General features: G+C 47.0%; 1 protein-coding gene across 1 annotated transcript in view; it reads right to left on the reverse strand.

Moving 5' to 3' along the window:
* Positions 1-20789, reverse strand: part of LOC130830184 (inactive tyrosine-protein kinase transmembrane receptor ROR1-like) — a 279780-nt gene extending 258991 nt beyond the window's left edge. The window contains exons 1-2 of the mRNA XM_057697260.1: positions 20684-20789; positions 19980-20444 (exon numbers count right to left, since the gene is read on the reverse strand). Of these exons, the coding sequence (XP_057553243.1) occupies positions 19980-20444; positions 20684-20789 (571 nt within the window). The remainder of the gene's footprint in view (positions 1-19979; positions 20445-20683) is intronic.
* Between the last annotated feature and the right edge of the window lie 1363 nt (positions 20790-22152).

The raw sequence follows: 22152 nt of genomic DNA on the forward strand, positions 1-22152 counted from the left end.
GCTTTCAACTGTATTTTAACAATCTTAAGAGTTCGAGAAAGCTCGCTGCATGAAATTCCTTAGCACAGGCCCAAGGACATAGTAGGTCCACGAAAGTGTCATATCCACCACCTATCGTCACACATTCACCAGGTTCTCAACAGAATTTTGTTTAAAAGGACAGAAAACATAACCTCAAAGGGAAGAAAAACTGGCAGCATTTCGGCTGTCTCACATCCTGATGGTACTCTACCACTTGGTTAAATTAACAAGTTTAGTGCAGACACTTTGGGTTTGGGTCTTGCCACACTTAGGAAACCAAGAGTACAGAAAGGTAACACTTAAAGGTAAAACTAATTCTCCCCCTTGCAAGACGAAACACCAGCAAAGCTCCAGAGCCACAAGAGCTCCCCTCAGTGGGGCTCCTGATGGTTTCTCACTGGAGGAATGTAATCCATCAGCCCCCTGGAGCTCTGGCCTGGCTGCCAACCCTCCCACTCAACCTTCCTGAACCTGCCCCTTCAACCACAGACTCCCCTTCCCAGCAGGCAGGGCTCTGGCTCCCCTTCCCTGTACACCATCGGGGCCACTCCCCGCGGGCTCATGGTTCCGCACCCGCAGAGGTGGCCGCATGACAGCAAATGACAACCTTGTCTGTGGGCCCCCATGCACCGTTCATACTTCTCTGAAGGCACAAATCAAGACGGATTCTAATTCCTCTGGTTATTTCTCTCCACATCCCTGCTGCCTACCCCCACCGGTTCCACTGTCCAGAAGGCCCTAGAAAACAAATCATGTTTTGGTCCCAATGTATCCCTGGCGGCCAGCACCATCCCCGGCATGTAGACAGGATTTAGAAAATGGTAGCTCTTTTATCAGATGATATTGGTATGTTTCCTACACTTCTCCCTTCTGGTTCTCCGCTTCCTCCAGTAGACTTCCTAAAAAGCTTTTAGAGCTGGAAGGGGCAGTCAAAGCCATCTTATTTTATAGATGAGGACATTCAGTTCGACCTTCAAGTGATGCGGTGGCCCGCTTAGTGAGTGGTCCAGCTGGACAGAGCCTCTCCAGCCTCTGACATCCACTGCAGACCTGCCCTAGTCCCTCTTCATTCCCTGCCTCCAGGCCAGGCAGCGGGGCTCGTGGGCCACGACCCCACCCGGCAGAGAAGGAGACTGGTTCGATCGGGGCCCGTGGCTAGAGGCTGAGAGAGCCGAGTTCCACTCCAGACTCAGGAATGAGGAATTCTAGGGGGTTAATTCTGACCAACGTCAACGTGGGCCTCAGGCTCCTCCCCTGTAACATGGCAATCTGACCTCAGAGTTATTGATGTTTACCTGTGTACGCTCCATACGTGCCGGGGTCCAGTGTCTTAGTTCATCCTCACCAAAGGCAATGAGGTAGATATTATTAGCATCTGAGTTTTGTAGATGGGGAAACTGGGGCTTTGAGGTTTGCCCAAGGTCACAGCGAGCTGAATGGATTTACCTGACTCCCAGGCCAGTTTTTGGACTTCTGTCTCATTTCACTTTCTCAGGGACCCTTTTAACTATAAGAAGTGGTGACGGTGAGGAAGGCCTTCATGGGGCAAACAGGAGGCTCATCCCCACGCCTCCTGTCCCAGCACTCAGCCCTCGCCCTTACCTAACTGCATTAGCGGCAGTTCTGCCTAATCCTAGGTGCACAAAGTGAGAGACAGCATTCTTTCCCTGGGGGCTCCACTTCTCCTGAGATTAGCCACCGTCCCCAGGAGGCTGTTTTGTTATCCCAACCCCAGGGAAGGATGCATCACAGCCAAGATGGAGCTTATCACAGGAAGCCACTGCCACGCTGGGGGAAACAAAAACGCAGACCGCGCGACGCGGGCCTGATCACAGGCACTGGATGTGGTGCCAGCTGGATGGCTGTGCGCCTGCCAGTCGTCAGCAACTGACAGCGAAGCAACCATCACCTCTGCATTTTCCGGAGGGGCCGTGAAGGGCAGCAGCGAGCACTCGAGTTAGAGATCGCACCCTGAGCATGTCCTAAGAGCATTCCCGAGACCAAACACCACTGCATGCCCAACATCTGGCGCTGTGCCTGGACCAGAGTAGGTGTTCAATCGGCTGACAAACAAATGAACTTACTACCCCACCGCCACAGTTGTGGAAGCAAAGCGTTCCTCACCAGAAATAAAACTGGGTATCCAGGCTCACCAGCAATTATTCAGTTTGGGATCAGTTCCTTTTCGTTTTCCCATTCTACTGCCCCAAATAATAACACTCATCTCTCCAGATCCCCTGGGATCTATCCATTCATCCCACTGGACTCTCTAACAAAAGCACAGAATAATTTTTTTTTTTCTTTAAGAACTTGTACTGAGATACAATTGACATACAATAAACTGCATATATTTAAAGTGTACAATTTGATATATTTTTTCTTATTAGTAATGTGTATATGGCAATCCCAATCTCCCAATGTTCCCCTCCAACCCACCCCTCCCCCCCACTTTCCCCACTTGGTGTCCATATGTTTGCTCTTTACATCTGTGTCTCTATTTCTGCCTTTCAAACCGGTAAAAGCACAGAATAATTTTTAAAGGTACAGTTTTTTAAGGTCACTTACTTAAAAGTTATTGACCACCTACTAACTACACGATGCAAAATTAGAGAAAAATGCCATAAAATTCTAGGTTTGGGGATGACAGGAAGCCTGGGATAATGAAAGACAGTGGACTGGGAGTTCCAGGGCCTCAAGTGATTTCTTTAGAAATGTGAGAAGCCTTGCCACCAACTTCACCTCACAGTTCCTTAATCTTTCAGAAAAATGCCTGCCCAATTCTACTGAATACTGTAATCGATTCACCATCAAAGACATCAGCAGAAAATAAAATTTCAGAGAAAAAGCAGAGGAAATTATATGAGTTGCAAGCTTCCATTTCTCTCTTATTCGCTCTCTTTTCAAGAGGCTAGAAAGGAGAACTGGTGTACTAGTGTAGTAGGAGGAGGAGGAGGAGAATTGGTATACTAGTGTTGTAGCAGTAGTAGTAGCAGAAGTAGTAGCAGTGGTAATGGAACATTTCCATGGTGCTGTGTAGTTTGCAACATCCTTTCACCATATACAATATACTTAACAATATACATATTTCTCAATATACAAAGCAATCCTCTGAGATTCTATCAGCACATTTTACAAATCAGGAAACTGAGGCCCAGAGAGGTTAAGCACCTTGCCCAAAATCGCACAGCAGATGAGTGGCAGGCCAGTCCCACATCCAGATTTTTTTTTTCTCTCCAAACCATGCAGTCTTTCCTCTGTGCAGGACTGCCTTATACACCCTCATATAAATGACAGCTATTTCTTCTTCCCCAGTTATCTGAATGCTTGACTTGTTGCTGAGGATGCCTTAGTTTCCTCATCTAAGAAATGGGTATAATAATAGGGCATACCTACTGGGGTGGTTGTGAGGATGAAGTGATGCTTGAATATTGCCTGGTACACAAATGTTCCTAGTGGTAATAGAAGCGATTGCTGTTGGATTGTTAATTGAGAACACAGTCCCACTCCAAGGCTTTTCTACTCACTGGAGGACACCCCCCCCCACACACACACACAGCCAGAGTGCTCATTCCTTCACCTCCTGCGGGTCTCTGCTCGAGAGACACTTTATTATAGAGCCTTTCCTACCACCCTAGACAACAGCACCCACCCCACCCTATCACTTACCCCATCACAAGTTCTTTTACTCTGTTTCATTTTTCTTAGCACTTTCTCTCACCTGATAAAGCATCTATTTCTTTATTTTCATCATCTTTCCTGAGCAGGGTCTTTGTTTTACTCACTGCTTCACCCCGGCATCTAAAACAAAGCCACCCACATAAATATTTGTTGAGTGACTAAAGGAAGCCTCCTGGATCCATTCACCAAGAAACGGAGACAAACTCTTACTTGCTATCTGATCCTTCAATCTCAGATAAGACTTTAAAGTTTACAAGATGTTTTTTACATCCTTCATCTCCTTTAATCTTGCATAATCTTCAGGGAAGGAGTTATAATCCTCACTGCAGAGATGAAGAAACTGAGACCCCCAGACCTCAGAGCACAGCAACTTTCTGCAAAGGCAGAGGCCTGGGCTGGCTCCTGAACCCTGTCCCCACAGGGCACTTAGGTGTGGGGGGTCTCAGCTTCCCTCTGAGTTGTTTTGGCTCTGATGAAGCAGCTGAGGTTCCTGGAGAGGGGCTGGCTTACAGACAGAGGCCTGGGAAATGGCTTTTATCACATAGTCGAGCACCAGATATCAGAGAAGGTAGATTTTTGTAAACACATTTGTCCAAATAAACCCATCCATTATTATGGATAATATAAAAAATGCATCATGGGTTGTTGTTTTAGGGCTTCCCAGACACGTTTTCCAGGGGACCCCCCACCCCCACCTTGCCCAGACACCCTTCCTGACTCCCTCTCTGCCAATCCAACTCTGCGCCTTGCTTCGCTGTTCCATCCTCCACACTTCCAGGACGTGGCAGGCCATACTGCACAGCCATCACCTTTTTCAGGCTTCCTGCAAGGCCAGCCACCAGGCAAGCTCCCAGCAGAAGGGCCTGGAGCCCCAGCCCCCAGCCCAGTTCCTGGCTCCCAGCAGACCTCCCTGTGCAAGCAGACCAACTACCCCCCTGAAAGCTACCAGCAGGTCAAGAAATAAAACAGCCAGGCCTTTCTCCTCCTTCACCACTGCCTCAGGCCCCAAGAAACTCAACTGAATTTTTTGTTAAACTCTCTTTTCTCTCTCGCTTGAAGGAAAGGAGGCCTAGCCTGGAACGGATGATTCTAGGGATTTAAGAAGAGGTGCTGTGGGAAATGCAAAGGCACACAGGCCTTTCTGGCCATATTTGCATCCAAATTGCTTGCGAGTTCAAAATTTGGAGCATTTTTTCCCCTCTGTTTACTAAGAGAAAGAAGAAAGAATAAGAGCTCCCCAGGGGATATTTCCCTAGTAATGAGAACTTTCAAATTTCCTGAAGAAAGAAAGGGAAGGGGAGAGCAGAAGGACAAGAAAGGGGACCAGGGGAGGGAGAGAAGGATGCTCAGTCAGGGAGGAATCACTGGCCGCCCCCATCTTCAGGCGGCACTCACAGCCCTGACCTGCCTGTGGCCTCAGGCACGGTGCCCTCTCCCCTGTGGCAGGCTGCCAGTATTTTCCACATCTGCCCTCAAACAGAGTATACATGAAAGAAGAGAAAGAGGAGGACCTTAAGGGAGAATTTTAATTTGTTGCCAATTAAGGACAGAGTGACCCTAATTTATAGCAGCAGAACCCAGAGTTATCACAGATTTTCCATCTTGGGAAAACAGCTCAGCTCTCAGCTGCCCACTGCTCCCCTGCAAATAGAGCCCACAGCACATTTAATTGAGTCCAGATTGGCTTTTTACCAGGTTAGATTCCTCATCTTTTGGAAGAGATAGCCTTGAGATTTTCAACTGTTCAAAGATGCATTTTCAAATTGCTAGATAGTAACAGTAAAGCCAACTGGAATGATCCCAGTCTCCAGGAAGTAAGGACGAATCTTCCTAAAAGTAAGTAGAGTTGATTCAATTGGCCGCCAGGCACTGTGCTGGCTGTGATTCAGACTCAAACCCTACTCTAAGGAGCATTTGATCCAGTGATAGAGATGATATCACAAAAGTTATAACTGCACAAATATCTAATTACAAATCATAATGATGGATATTTTTAAATACAGAGTGCTATGAAAGCAAGTAGAGTGGGAACCCAATCTAGTCTGATCAGTCAGGGAAGTGACATTTAAGCCAGAGCCAAAGGACTGGCAGCTGCTGGGTTGGGGAAGGATGTTCCTGTGGGAGGGGACAGCCCATGGAAAAGCCACTATGTACAAAGGGGCCAGATGAGACCTGAGAGGGGCAGCAGACAGACCGGGAAGGCCTGCCTGAAAGTCCTGTCAGAGGCTCCTTGAAAATATTTTTGGGGACACCCCCACCCTCTCCCTCCCCCACTTAATTTCTTTAGGCCAAAGTCTTTAGGTCTTAATTTCCTATTGCCCCAACAGCTGTGAATTTTCTTCTGGCTTACTATACATCTCTTCATCTGGACCTCTTTGCCATGGACACATTTTCGTTTTGACCTTTTGCATTTTCAGAAAAATGTAATCAGTATGTCTTGGGCAGTACCCAACTCTGGTAGCGGGAAACGCTCAGGTGTCCCCGCTCAGTGGCTTGGCCCACTCAGGACACTGCATATTGGAGAAAAGCAAATTCTTGTTGGCTCTCCATCTCAAGCTCCACCTCCTTCAGAAACCCTCCCAGTAATTCCAAACAATGCACACCTCTCTCCTCCTGGATCTACAAAACTTACCATGTGCACCTTCCTTGTGGCACTTTATCACATTGATTTTAGCATTCGCTCAACATGTATTTGGTGATTTCCTATCAAGTAAAATATGCTCGACCAGGCAGTCTGTTAACTAACAAAGATCTGGTCCCTGCTCCTAAAGATGTGGGTAGAATGGAAAGTGGCTGGTTCTGGGATACTAGGGAAGTTACTTAACATCTCTGAGCCTCACTTTCTCTTGGGAATAAAAGTGTGAGCTCCTTTTATAAATACACATTATTCAAAACACTATCAGAGGTTATTCCTGAGGCATAGGATTGTGGCAAATTTTGTTTTCGCACTACATTTCTGATTTTGTTTTTAGTGGACATATATTTTTCTCATGAGAAAAAAGTATTCAAACTGTTTCCTTTTAGGTTAAAAAAACAAAAACAAAAAACAACATGTCTTCATTTTGTTGTGAGGATTAGTGAGGTATGATGTGTGCATGGTCAGGACACAAGAACCTCGCCCAAAGCAGAGTCTACGGGCTCGGAGCAGAAATTCTGGGACAGACGGAGGAGAGACCGGACCCCCGCCACACCTCTCAGTGTCGCCTGCTCTAGAGTGCAACGTCATTCTCTCCTACATGCCAGCTTCGTTCTGGGGCAGAGACGTGACTGAGGGCACCTCTCAGCTTCCCTACCCTACAGGGGCTGCCCCTGAATCCCAGGGGTGGACTGTGACTAGCCCATCAGAGGGAGGCTGGGGGGCAGGGGGCAGGATGGGCAGTCTCCCCATAATAAGGCTGGAGTGTGGACAAAAGCCATTTCTTTTCCCAGTTGACAAAGAGGCAGAAGGAGGAAGTATGGGGGGAGGAGTTTAATTCAGGGCAATAATTTTGGAAAGACAAATCACAGGATTCCACTACAAAATACTTGCTGGATGTGTCGCCCGTCGCAGATGCTCAAGAAATGATGGTGACTATCCGTACACCATTAACATCGAGGTTTGGGCTAAATCAGCATACATGAGCGTGACGTGGGAGGCTTGTGTGGGAATACTGGCTGAACGTGAGGACACCGGGGAAAGAAGGACAGAAGGGTGGATCCCTGAATGTGGGCGCCCCGGGGGTGGAAGCACAAGATTTCAGGCAGGAGAGCTGGAAAGGAAAGAGCTGGAGCCGGGTGAGTGGAGGGAGGGCAGAGAGGGTGCTAGGTACACAGGTCCTAGAGGCTGCATGACAGGGAAAGGGCCCTAAACAAAGGCCAAGACAGTGAGGTCTGATTCAATGGGTTATTCTCATGCCACGTGGGGGTAGCAATCTTGCCTCCCTAACGAAGCCAGTAAATGTCCTACATAAGAGGATCTTGCCATATATTTTTCCTGCCTCCATCTTAGTTGCTAAACAAATATTTAACCAAACGGAATCACCAGGGACTTCCTGGAAGTTTACACAGGACATGTCACTCGGCGGGTAAGGAGCCGTGCCTCCCGGGTCCCTTCTCTCCTTCTCTCCTCTACACCAACACTTAGCAAACAGAGCCAGTGGACTGTTGATTTGATGCCGTGGGAGAAGCCACCTTCACCAGCATCCCAGACTGGTTAAGAAACTTTCTAAACCTAAGTCCTAAGGCTGAGAGGTAGGAGAGTTATTTATAAAATGTTTTGACCAACTAGATATATATATCTAGTTTTAATCCCAACACAACCATGACATCTGACAATTATTTCTTTAAGAAAAAAATCAAACTGCAGCCAGTATAAGGGAGCAATAAATTACTTTCATCTTGGGGAGGGAAACCAATCAGTGTTGGAAGTGCTAGACTCTCTCTGCCCCTGGATTTAATGCTCCTTACAGGGCACAGCTGTATATGATGACTTGCCGACGGCTGAATAGAACAAACTGGGCGTGCTCAGCTCAGATCCTCCCTTGCTCAGTGGAGAGGAGAGATGCCCTCTAGCAGGTGGCCCCTGGGAGGCCACCATTGCAGGTTCTGACCCTCTGAAGATTACCTGGCCACAAGCAAAGCACATGACTCCTTGGCTTAGGGACACCAGATGCAAGTGGGCGGAGCGTGCTGTGGGCAGCGTAGAGAACCAGCGGGTAACTCACCAGTAGATTAAGAACATCATCAAAAATTGTTGCGGCTTGTTGTCAGCAGTCGACACAGCTAACCTCAAGCTGGCAATATTTTGTGACTGAAAGTTCCTATATGACACGTAATTCTCTGAAGGGAGAGGAGGTAAATAGCCACCACGGAACTGAGCACAACTTTCTTCAGGCACGCCTCTCAGAGGAGTCCATATGGAGAAGGGCTAACTTTATTTTACTCACACTGAACCTTCAGGTGGGGAAAAGAAAAACAACAAATCCTTTGCAGGGAATGGGAAATTATGTAAAAACTATGACATACCACCTCGGAATGAAATCCAAGAGGTGAGGATATAATGGCTCTCAAGGAGAAAAAGTAGAGTAAAGTGCTTTGATGGATGCCTAACCCCATCAGGAAATGGTGTCAATTTCCCCCGAAGAACAGATAGGGGCCCTTCCAGGAAATCTAGGATTTCAGGCAGCAGGATCTGCTCTTACCCTAGGATGTTTGACCTTCACAAAGCTAACCAAGTCCCTGTCCTTGAGAAATATCAATACAATTATAACCTAAAACTTCTAGGTGCTAGGAATTTCTGCCCCAGAGATGATTATATTATAAAAGAACGGTTCTGAGGTTTAGAAATTTTGCTCCATCATATCCTGGGAAAATCTCAGAGGAGTCAGTGCACTCTTGCTGCTCTCCATTTAATTTACAGGAGTAGCTGCAAGCACTTACTGAACAGCACCCAGGCACTGCATGTGCACTTCTCCTGGTCCTCCCCATCCTGTGCAGGTGGGCACCATTATGCTTCCTGTTTTACAGGTGAGGAAGGTGAGTCTCAGGGAGGTCAAGTCATTTGCTGACCTGGCAGGAAATGGTGAGCCGTTTCACAGCAAGCGCTTCTAAATGTCAAAGCCCTTTCTAGTCAATATTATTGGCCCCACTGCAATCACCAACCACTTAGGAAATATCCTGTTTTTAAGCAAATTCTGTCAGTCTATTTGCAAGTGAACTTCCTTAGATTACGGGAATCCTAGCTCCAGGCTCCACCTACAAACGCCTCACAACAATTTCAAAAACAATAGCTGATTTGAGAAGAATCAGGCAAATTCATTTGCTGGTGAAACTGCAGTAACAATGGACATATATCAGTCTCTCAGAGTCACAAATTCCAGTCTCTTAATTTTTTTTTTTTTTTGGCCACGTGGCTTGTGGGTTCCCCTACCAGGGATCAACTCACGCCCTCAGCAGTGAAAGCAGGGAGTCCTAACCAGTGGACCGCCAGGGAATTTCCCCAGTTGCTTACAGCAGAAAGCATGAAAGACCTGAAGTCAAAGAGGCTGGGTTTCAGACAGCCTCCACCAGCTGTAGTGACCTTAGGTGAGCTACCAACCTCACAGGCCTAATGTTAAAAGGGAGAGAGAGAGAAATAGAAAGAAAGAATTTCATTGGATTATTTGAAAAGTTAATGGTATTATATTATACATAAATAATTTTGTAAGCTTCAAAGCCCTATACAAATGGAGGATTCAATTATAATTATTTTGACTCAGCTATTTGGCTGTGATCTTACAGAAAATCTGAATGATCAGATAGAGTTTTTTTTAAAAAAAGAGATGTAAAATGGCATGATGATCAAGGACAAAGCCCCGGACTGAGGATAACTAGGTTCAAATCCTGGCTCTCCCACTTAACTTGCTGTTTGATCTTTTTTTTTTCTAATTTTATTTATTTATTTATTTTATTGGCTGTGTTGGGTCTTTTTTTGCTGTGCGCGGGCTTTCTTTAGTTGCGGTGAGTGGGGGCTACTCTTCGCTGTGGTGCGCGGGCTCCTCATTGCCGTGGCTTCTTTTGTTGCAGAGCACGGGCTCTAGGTGCGTGGGCTTCAGTAGTTGCAGTACATGGGCTCAATAGTTGTGGCTCACAGGCTCTAAAGCTCAGGCTCAATAGTTGTGGTGCACAGGCTTAGTTGCTCTGCGGCATCTGGGATCTTCCTGGAGCAGGGATCGAACCTGTGTCCCCTGCATTGGCAGGTGGATTCTTAACCACTGCACCACCTAGGAAGCCCCTTGCTGTTTGATCTTCATCAAGTTACTTACCTTCTCTGTACCTCAGTTTTATCTGGAAACTGGAGCTAATAATTAGTGCCTACTTCATAGGGTTTCCCTGAAGATGATGTGAATTAAAATACTTAAAGAACTTAAAATAGTTCTTGGCACACAGGATGCTTGATGTGTATTACTCTACTATTGTGATGTTCATCCAGCAGGCAAAATGTGGACTGGGATTTAGTAGCCTTTACTACAAAACAAAACTGCTGCAGCAAAACGAATAAGACACAGGATACCTTTGACAAGCAGCTCTGAAGTGTACTGGATTTTTAACTCTCTTGGACGCTCTTTTGGAAAGAAAAATAAGTCATCAGGCTCCCAGTAAAACCCTGCTTCTTCCTCCCTTCCCTTGCTCCCTTCATAGGCAAAAAAAAAAACATAAAGGCACCACTCAAAGCCCTCTTTCCTCTTCATTACTCCCCCATCCCCAAAGATCAGCTTCATCCCAGGGTGAAGGCCCAGTTGAAGAGGCCTGGACAGCTTGGACAGGTCTCCAGAGACCAGGGCAGTGACAGACTGTCCAGCTCCTCTCCTCTCTCCATCTCAATCCTTCCCAGCTCATATCATATCCCACTCCCTCCCAAAAGACGACTCCCTTTTCGGCATTCTGCATCTATAATTGCCAGCTCTGCATTCACATGGTGTGTAATTATTTCACAAGTGCCTATTTTATTGCCCCTAAAAGGTAAACTCCCCAAGGGCTAGTCATAGTTCTAGAATCCTCACAGTGCTGAGCACAGCGCACAGACACCGTATGTGTGCCACAAATAATTGGGGAAGGGGTTGAATTCACTGGAAGGAGCCCAGACTCTCTGAGAAGCAGTCAGATGCAAACTAGTTCAGAGCCCCCACGCCTCCTGCCAAGCCCACGGCAGACGCTGCTATCAGATCACAGCACTCCCTCCCAGAGCCCCTGGAAGACACCTCAGAGTCCTTTTCAACACTGCACCACAGGCAGCCAATGCAAATACATCTGGAAGGATGAGCCCCGTTTGCCATTTCTGCTTCCTAGGCACTTCCTTAACGGCATCTCTACAGCACTGGGACGTCACCACTATTGCCATACCTACCACACTCTCTCGTACAGAGCTGTTGACCTGTCTGCCTCCACTAGACCAGTGACTTGTAAACTTTTGATCATGAGAGCCCAATGATAACCTAAATCGGCACATACCAAACTGAAGCTAACGTTTCCCAAAACAATACTCACCTGAATAAAGTAATGCGCTCTATTTCCTGTTATATTCTATCTAAAAATAGGGATTCAGACCCACAAAATTCATCTCATGGTACACTATGGTTTACAACTATATATGATAGATAGATAGATAGATAGATAGATAGATAGATGATAGATAGATATAAAGTGTTAGTTACATAAATAATGTTACTAAAGATAACATTAGCAGCTGTAACTGATAAACCCTGAAATCTCAGCCTTCACTACAATAAAAGTTTGTCTCTTGCTCACGTAAAACCTAAACAAGTGTGGACTGGCAGGTGGCTTCCACTGGGCAGTCATTAAGAGTGGGTTGCAAGCTGTTTCCATCTTGTGGTGTCTTCTAGAGTTCCCACGTACAGGGTCACAGCAATCCTGCCTGGGAAGGTGTTTATGGGTCAGGTGTACAAGTGACACTAATTGCTTTCAACCTCATTCCATTGGCTAATATTTAGTCACGTGGCCTCAGTTAACGGCAAGGGACCTGGGAAATGTAGTCTAGCCATGTGCCCAGGAAGAGACGGAAACAGATCTGATGATCAGCTAGCAATCTCTGCCGCAGGCCTGTCATTTGAAAACCCTCCAAGGGATGGACCTGGCCTTCTTCACCTTTACATCTCTAGTGACTAGCAAAATATGTGCTTCAGGGTAAGTGCATAGGAAAGGTATGATCAGAGAATGAATGGGGAACATGGTAGGTCCTGCCCAGAGTTTCAGAAGTGTTATGGTTTATGATCAGGCTTCATGATTCCCTCCAAACTCATGCCTGTGCAAATCCCCTCCCCCTGCCCAAAGCAGAGCTGAATCCAAAAATCTGGATTAGCACAGGTAGGGAAGATACCAGAGAAACTGTCTTGGTGCTGTCCCTTCTGTTTGGGGGCTGCACAGCCTCTTACTCTTCCTACAAACTACACGCCTGCTGAAAAGGAGCACAGCTAAACAATTAAGAGCACACGGGCTTTCGAGGCAGATAAATCCCAACCAGGCCTCTCTCTGGCTACAGAACTACAGCTGAGCACCCAGGATAGCATCCTCCATGCATTATCTCATTGCCTCCTCAAAATAAGCCTCTGAAGGACACAGATTTCTCCCTCTGACCCTCCAATTCCCTGAGTGAGAATTAATGTCTTCTACCCCTGTGTTCCCAAAGTACATTTTTCATAACCCTTTCCGATAATTCACTCATGGGGGAGTTAGTTGACATGTGGAGGTACACATCTGTTCATCTTGCCTCCCAATTACACTTCAAGGATAGTGGAAATAACATACACTCGAGACTCAAAATACCTAGGTTCAAATGCCAAACTCAATAGTTGTGTGAGGTTGGCTAAGGTACTTACCTTGATACTTGAGCCTCGATTTTCTTATCTGATAAATGGGATCAGAAGTCAACCTCAGGGGATGCTGGGACATATAAACCTAACACCTATAAAGAACTATTGGGGACTTCCTAGGCGGCGCAGTGGTTAAGAATCCACCTGTGAATGTAGGGGACATGAGTTCAAGCCCTGCTCCAGGAAGATCCCACATGCCATGGAGCAACCAAGCCCGTGTGCCACAACTATTGAGCCTGTGCTCTAGAGCCCATGAGCCACAGCTATTGAGCCCATGTGCCACAACTATTGGAGCCCATGCACCTAGAGCCTGTGCTCCCCAACAAGAGAAGCCACCGCAATGAGGAGCCCACGCACCACAACGAAGAATAGTCCCCACTGTCAGAAACTAGAGAAAGCCCGTGTGCAGCAACAAAGACCCAACGCAGCCAATGAATAAATTAAATAAATAAATAAATTTATTAAAAAGAAAAGAACTATACCGGGCACACAGTAGGTTCTTTAAAAAGTAAGAATGTCCCTCCTCCATCTCTCCTTGAAGACAGTGATGATGTTTTATTCCTGGGCCCTAACACCATGTCTTGCATATAATAAATATATAATAAATGTGAGTTGAAATGCATTGAATGACAAGCCTTACTACTGAAAAATAAAAATAAAAAACACAAACCCGGTCTTGGTCTTTAGAAGTTCGTTTTTTTTTTTAATCTCTCCTCTCCCTTCCCGCACACTTCATTACTCTTCTCGCTTTGGGTAACGTGAACTCTTTTTTTTGTACTCAGAAATTTTAAATGGCTAACAGAGCACCTCAGGATTCTTTCCTCCGGCCATTATCCTTCTCTTTCAAGTTGTGCTCAGCAAGATTATTTGGATATTGGAGCTAAAAACGGTCAGATTACAAGTGGAGGTCCCTGAAATGTAACATTCCCCATTGCAGGATTCTGGAATTACACCAAGCACCGGGGAGGGGTTGCTCTTCCCCAAAGAGCGCACTGTGCTGAAAAAAGCCTTTGTTTTAAGGCTTCGCAAAACTGCTCTGTGGAATCTCCTCTGGTCTGGGTCCCTGGCACTGGCCTGGGACTGCTCACATCTAGAGTATCTATATGCTCCCTGCAAAACAGAACATTCAGGAGTCCTACCATCTTGCAAAAATTGCTGCTCTCTGAGTCTTGGTTTGTATCTCACAGCATAATGATCATTTTTTGGAACAACTTGTTCTGATTTCTCCAGCAAGCCCAGCTAATGATAGCAGCTACTAGGTCTGTGGTGCTGTGTTAGGTGCTTTATGTCACTTATATCCTATAATTCTCCCAAAAACCCTGTGAGTCAGTTATTACTGTTATCCCCATTTTGCAGAGAGGGAAACTGAGGCTCAGAAGGTCAAAGAACTTTGCCCAAGGTCACACAGCCAGCAAGCAGCAAGGCCCCAATTCAAACCCTAGTCTATCAGGTACAAATCCCATTCCATTTCTGTTACTCCACACCATCTCTTTAAATGGCTATAAAAGAAGGTCCTTTCTGTATACAAATACTTCAGAAAATAAACAGTTTGGACTAGTTGATCTTTAGGTCCCTTCCCCCTCTTAAAAAACAAAAAAAAACCCCTATGGTTCTATGGAGAGAAGAAAAAAAAGGAAACGTAAAGAGGCCAAACATTATGAGGGTTGGCTTATCAGTATTTAATAATAGCTTTTGGATCAAAACTCTACAGAACCTTATTTATGGACAGACAGTTACTGTTAAGCAGAACCTTTTTATACAACCTTTTCATCTGAGGATATTGTAGCCTTCTACTGCCTTTCTACTAGTGAGAGATGGGGTGTGAAATGCGCTGGCCCTGCCAACATTATCCCATTAAATTATCTGCCCTCTTTCAATGTAATTCATTCGGGGCAACAGTTTGAGACTCAGGCCCTGTGGTTGTCCATGTTCTGATGGGGGAGGTGTGAAGGAAAAAGTTCAGGTGGTGGTAGCATCCCAATGACATAACATCAATCCACGTTTCACTGCCTTACCAAAATAAAGTGGATGCCACAATTATCCCACTCCTAAACAAACTGGAAACCCCAACTGAGCTTACTGCAACAAAGAGAGAGCCTTTTTACTGCTGTTTATTTTTATTTTGTATTCGTTAGCTTTTTAGATATTCCTGGCATGCAAGTCAGGCTCCGTGTAACAAGCAGCTGCATTTAGTTAAGGATTTCGAAGAGTTCCCCCTACCCAAGCCCCCCGACCCGATCATCTCCCCCTTCAACTCCAGAAAACTTTCTCAGAATCATAGAAGACTATTCCTTTCTCTTCGTCTGTCTACAGAACAGTCTCTCCTGACACACCTCAGGGATTAGGTAAGGCCAGGCTGAGGCTCTTCTGTTTGAAAAAGAGGCCTGGGTGACTTGAGTGTTTCCCAGTTGGGGCTGGATTTGCCAGGGTCTGATCCACATCAGGAACTTAAAGCTGGCAAACCAGCTCTCCCGCTAGAGAACATCCTAATAAATCACCTCTTTTCAGCCTGCACCCCAAGTTGTACACCAAGATGCATATACAGAGGCACTTCATCAAAATACATCTCATCGCTGGTGGAAAGGAATTGCCAGACACACTCCTCAAACTGCTCCAAGTTGCAGTTCATTAAAACGATATGATTCCTCCTGATCAGAGGTGCAAACCATCTGAGGCCCTTCCGGTCTATCTCTGAGTCTTGCTCAGGGACCCCCAGCACAGGAAGGAAAACTGATATTGACTGTCTCCAATCATTTCTTATAACCCCTAGATATGGCTAAGAGAACATCCCTTTGCTGCTCTTAGAAAACTTAGGGAAATGGCACCTTTGGCCCCTACATAACATAAAAAGAGCGTAAATTTTAAAACTTAAGCCAGGAGAGACTGTCTAGGGCAGCAGTTAGATAAAAGCATGAACACTTAGCGTTTGTAAGGCCAGCAATGCCATTTCCTAGCCATGTGACCTTAAGAAAGTAATTTAACCTCTCTGTGACTAAATCAAAATGAGCAACTTATGCCAACTCCTTCATAGTGCTGCTGTGAGGATTCAGTGAGTTGATACTTGCCAAGTACTTAGAACGGTGACTGGCCTATTGTAAGGATTATGCAAGTGTTTGTTAAATAAATAGTGCAAACAGAGGCATCTCAGAATGCTTGGGTTCAGGGAAGTACATTCCTGGTTGAGGTCAAAGGATTTAGCACCATTCTTCAGCTTCTCTCAGGCCCAATAGCAGCTGGCCTGGTAGGAGAGAAAGCAGAATGCGAGGAGAGATAGAGGCCCCATGGGCTATGCAGATCTGTGCTAAGGCCCAGGACCCCTCACCAACCCCCAACCCCTTACAACCTATCCAAGAAGGCAACTCATTGCCCAGGGCATCAAACACGCCAAAGCAAAGGTTCCTATCTTTGGGGGATTGCAGGTTCCTTACGAAATCAGATTATAGCTAGAAACGTACAACCACAAAAATGCACATTAAATTTTGTGTATTACTTCTAGGGGGTTGCATAGCCTTCATTTCAGGTACCCCAAGTTAAGATACTCTAGGCTGGGTGCGCTTCTCCAATACTTGCCGCACATGGTTTCACTTAGATCTCGTAACACTCAGGTAAGGCTCAGAAAAACATCACCATACCCAGTATGTGGCAGAGAAAAGATTCAAATCTATGTCTGTTAACTCCAACACCTGTGCTCATAACAATTAAGCTCTACTGTTAAGTTCTACTACACTCCCTTCATACTAGAAGGTGGGACAGAAAAAGGAAAAAATCCTTGACAATATGCCACGTTGTGTTTTCACTAGGAAAAGCAAATAACACAACAATCTCACATACAACCAAAAAAGTTATTCTTCATTCATTCAACACAAATCTATGGCCCACTTACTATATATGTGTATAAACATATGCCATTTATATAGATATGTATATGTATGTATATACACATATGTAATATATAGTCCACAAAGCATTCCATTCTCCATAGCACGCTGGGTAAAATTTTCAAAAATATTGGAAATGGGGTATGTGGTCACCACCAAACCACAGCCAAATTGGACACTAATGGATGCAAGTGACACACCATTTAGAAACTTTCAAGTCTAATTTAAGGCCAATGCTCACCATGCAGGAGATGGAGAGAGGAAACTATAGGCCAAAGTTAAATTTCTAAAAGGACTCCTAACTAAATACCAGAAAGATAATCCCAGGTATCAGAATAGCAGTACAGCCATCAGGTATACTGATTGATATTAGAAATTAAATATTCCCAACCGCTGCCAAAGGCAGTCAGACCAAACCCTTTGTCAATTAGGCCTCTGTGTGGCTCCCCCAGGAAGGATTTTCAGGTGTCTCTAATAAAGATGGGGCTGGATGACTTAGTCCCCAGTGTTTTCACCAGGAAAGCTAACAGTCTTGTTGCCCTAAGAGACTCTGATTCTAGAAGCAGACAGGACAGGCGCCCATTAAAACAGCATTGGAACGTTTACAAAATGACAGCAAACGGTAGCAGGCCATCTCCCTCTGACTCCAAGCAGCCAAACCACAGAATCTACAGGATTTTGAGAGGTCTAGGTGGGTTCTAAAGGCCCTGAGCTCTGGGTGCAGTTATCATGGCTTCAGCTTCTTACAGGGGTTTAGCTCCGGGTTGGTAAAAGGTTAGGGAGAAAACAATGAATACACCATAAAAAGCAAATGTAAAGGTTTTCTCCTCCTGGCTAACAAAATAGAGGAGTGATGGGAGAAATGCTGAGCATTTTTTTAAATAAATAAATGAAACATATCTCCCCTTTGGCTGATTTCCTGAGCCTCTGGCTGAGTTACCTTAAGAATCTTGGATCAGACAAGAAGGAAAATCTGAGTTCCCCTAGAAGACTTGTCCCCAGAGAAAATATCAAGCATTTACAGAAATGGAAAGGGATTTATCAGACAATAAGACAGTAATAAGTGATTTGAGCTCTCATTATTGAAGAGTTCAGAACAGGCAATACTCTTTCTTTTAAGAAAATTCTTAATGGGAGAAAAAGAAACAATTTTAATTCATACACATGGAAGTCCCACAGGAATGGGACCTAAGAAGTGGCCAAAGCTGGCAGCTTTTATACTTTTTAGACAAAGAAACAATAAATTTGTGAGGAATTTTTTTTAAGTTTTTTTAAGCCTGTAGACAATTAAACAAGACAGAATTTGGATGACTGCTGATAACAAAATTGTCTTACACTCAGCAAAATCATTGCCTGGACATTTATTTAAAGGCAGATAACCAAGGAAAGGTGCATTGGACCCTCCTTCCCCTTTCCTCCCCTTCCCGGTGATCTAAAAGCAACCACTGCTGAAAGGTTATGTAGAAGTAAAGGAGTGGACAGAGCATGTAACTGAAGTAACCAAGGCCCCAGGCTAGGAGCCTTGCCTTAGCTAGCATCATCCTGGTTATCTCCACCTCAATTTGCCAGGCAACCTGACATCAGAAGGATGTTTACAATGTTTTAGGCAGCATGGCCCCTTTTTCACTTTTCACCCAGGTGTGTGGCATGGAACCAGATGTTTGGCATCAAGGAAGCAAACATCCATGTGACCAAGCTGTTTACATTTCATTAGGATTTTTCATCAGGAAGGTGCACTCCCTGCTGATGTACATCTTAATTACAATTAGGAGCTGTATTTACCCCGAGGAGCCTCCAGATTAGCACACCACACTACAGGATCAGTTTCAGAATCATCCTCGGAAAATGTGGTTCCCACTTCCCCGAAGTCATTTCTAAGAAATCAAAATTCACACATAACTTCCTTCCAGAGTGTGTTTTCTACTACGAAAAATATTAGCTAGATTTTAGTGTAAACTAATTCTGCAGTCACAGTCCATGTAGTGATAGATCTTTTCCCCTCAACAGCTAAACAGCCCAGAGCCTTTTTCCCTAAAGCACAGCGTTAACTTAAAAATGAAAGATGCATGATAAAAGAGCATGGGTTGGGGCTGGGAGTGGGGGAGGGAAGATTCCAGGGGCTCCAGCACCCCCTCATGGGATGCATGTTAAAAGTGAGGCCCAAGACCCTGGAGACTTTAATCAACTTTCCCCCTCCAACCTCCAAAGAATAAATCGGTTGTCTCCACAGGCGCAGCCGCGCTCTTCCCTCTCATTGTGTACCGGCTCAGACGCAGCAAGGATCCCAGTCTCCCGCAGCGAACTAAGACGCTCGGGCTTTCGGCGAAGTCTTTCTCTAACTGTTCCGATTGTCTTGGGAGATTACCAAAATCAAGCATGCATTAGCTGGCTTTTCCCCCTTGTTTGTAACACGCACACGCACAGGCGCGCACACACACACACACACACGTGCACTCTGGAGCAGCAGGCCGTCTCTGACAGCACATTTTGCACAAAGTGGCGGCGGCAGCAGCGCACACGTTGTGGCCTCCATCGTGACCCTCCAGAAGGCCGGCGAGCCGGGGACGGTGGAGATGCGAGGCCTCCCGAGCCCTAGGAGGACAGGGCTTTTGTTTGGGTTGGTCTGCGCACAGCCTGGGCTCTCGCAAGCACCCCTGAAAATACAAACTCCCTTCTGGACCACGCTCTCCAGGACGTCTGAGATTTGCAAGCCCGATGGACTTGACTGAACACCGGCTGGAGCGCGTTATGGGTCTATCGAGAGACGGAGGGACGAAAAGCATCCCATCGCCCCACGACCCCCAACCTCTCCAAGCTTCCTGTCAGCGCTGACAACTGCGGCTGGACGCCGAGGAAGAAGTCCCCGGGCGCACCCCCGGCCCGCAGCGGGGCTCCCGGGTGAATCCTCGCCTGCCTCCCCGACGCCTGGCGTCGCGCTGGCAAGACCCCCGACGGGGCGCCAGCCGCCCCCCGAAGCGGGCGCGGCGCTTTCTGTCCGCCCAGCGCCCGGCGGGCCGGCGGGAGGGTGGCCGGAGCCGGCCGATGCCCCTCTTACCTTGGGCAGCGGCCCCGCGCGCCACCAGCAGCAGCGCGGCCAGCAGCGCCAGGAGCGGCGGGCGCGCCCCGCGGCGGCGTGGCCGGTGCATTCCTCCTCTCGCGGCGGCGGCGGCGGCGGCGGCTCCCAGGCCGCGCGCAGAACATCCACGGGCTCCGCGTCCCGGCCGCTCTCCCCGCAGGATGCCGGGGGCGTCTGAGAAGTTCTTTGTCCCGCTAACCTGCTCCTTCGCTTCCGCCCGGCCGCTCGGGACCCCGAGAGCGCGGTCCCTCCCCAGTCGTCTGGCTGCAGCCTCGCCGCGTCCGGACGGTCCGTTCAGTCCCGGCCTGTCGGGGTCGCACTCGCCGAGTGCGGGTCTCGCCAGCTCGGGCTCGGAGAAGAGCGCACCCTGCGCCCGGGAGCTGCCGTCCCGGGGCTCCCTCCGTGGCGGCCGCGGCGGCTCCTCCCGCTCTGCGCGCTCGCTCTCTTGCGCTCAGCCTCGCTCAACTTGTCACTTTCCGCAAACTCTCCGGCCCAGCGCCCGGGCCCCGACCAATGGCAGAGCCGGGCCCAGGCCGGCGACCCAGCGCCCTCTGCTGCCGCCTCTCCACACTTGCACCCTCCCGGACGTCCCAAAAGTTGTGGCTCCTGCGCCTCCCGAAAACCCACCTCCCCTCCTCCACGACACCTCAAACCCACCTCCCCTCCTCCACGACACCTCAGACCTGCAGCGGGACTTGAGCCCAGCCGGTCCTTAGGACCATGTGACAGAAAGGGAAACGGAGGCTCAGGGAGACTTGTCCGGCTTCGCAAACCGGTTCGTGGCTGCATGACTCAGGAGACCCAGATTCCAGAGCTCTCAGCTCTGCCACCGTTAGCTGTGTGACCCTGAGTAATAGCACATTTAGTGATATCATGCAGTTTCCCTTTTGAGTTTCTCTTTGACCCAAGTGATTTATGTCTTCCCATTTTGTCTTCAATTTCTAGTTTCATGGCCCTGGAATCAATGTCATCTGTACTGTTCCTTATGGAGATTTACTGAGGATTTCTGGTCAGTTTTTGTCAATGTCCCCTTGGTCTCTTGAAAGAAGGTGTTTTTCTGTTTTCAGAATGTGGAGATAGGTGACTCTCTCAATTTTGACCTCTATTATTTATTATGTTTCTTAGGCCTTCTGTGTCTGTGCGTATTTTTTTGTCCGGCTGCTCAGCCAAAGGGGTCCTTAAAGTCTCCTACTAACGGTATGTTTTTGTCCATTTCTCCTGGTTAAGCATCATGAATTCTGTGATGCACAAAATGCATGACACTCGTGACCTCGTGGGGTGGCCTTTGATCATACGGAGTGGGGAACACCTGCGGTGTTCCAGGCCCTGCTTTAGGCCGTGAGGATGCCAGAGCGGAAAGGGACGCCCGTCAGTCTTGGCCTTAGAGGAACACCAAGGAGCCCACAGTAGAGATGATCACTTATTGAATCCCTCCTGTATGCCCAGTGCTTTGTGTGCATTTGGCTCCTGAATCTTCCACTGACACTTAAAAGAAAAAGTCATTACAAATTTTTACGTCTCTTTGCACTTTTACACAGCTTATCCACACAATACGGTTTTAGAGACTGAAATGCAAAAAAAAAGAGTAAGTGACTGGCCCGCAGTCACACACACACAATGAATGACCAAGCCAAGACTCAGTCTTTTTGCCATGGTGGGCCTGAAAGTTCTCGGCCGGAGCCTAGCATATAACAAGCACCCAATGAGTGGCAATGGTCGTTATTGCTGCAGCAATAGCCTCTAAGAACCTAGCTTTAGATTTTTATAACGAGCAGTCCCCTCATTGAAGGCCAGGACTTTGTGGTCCAGATTATGTCCCAGCAGGTCCTGGGCTCTAGGCTCCCGGCCCTCTGCCTTCAGGCAGGTGAATGACTAACCCATCTGGGACAAACAGTCACTTATTTTTCTCAGGACTTCAGGGCAGGAGTGTCTCCAGCTGCCGTGATAGCTTTCCCCCTTTCTATCACTCTGACCTAAGGTCAAGGAATGATGGACAGAGAGGCCTTGGGTCAACCAGTTTATCGCCCAAATAGGTCTGTCCTCAAGTTTCTCTGCCTGAGACCCATTCAGTCCTGTCTCAATTATCTCCCGTCACTTGCCTGAGGAACTTACAGCACAAGGTTCTCTTGTTAGAAAACTGTCTTTGATGGTT

Source organism: Hippopotamus amphibius, chromosome 1 (assembly GCF_030028045.1).
Source record: "Hippopotamus amphibius kiboko isolate mHipAmp2 chromosome 1, mHipAmp2.hap2, whole genome shotgun sequence".
Lineage (NCBI taxonomy): Eukaryota > Metazoa > Chordata > Mammalia > Artiodactyla > Hippopotamidae > Hippopotamus > Hippopotamus amphibius.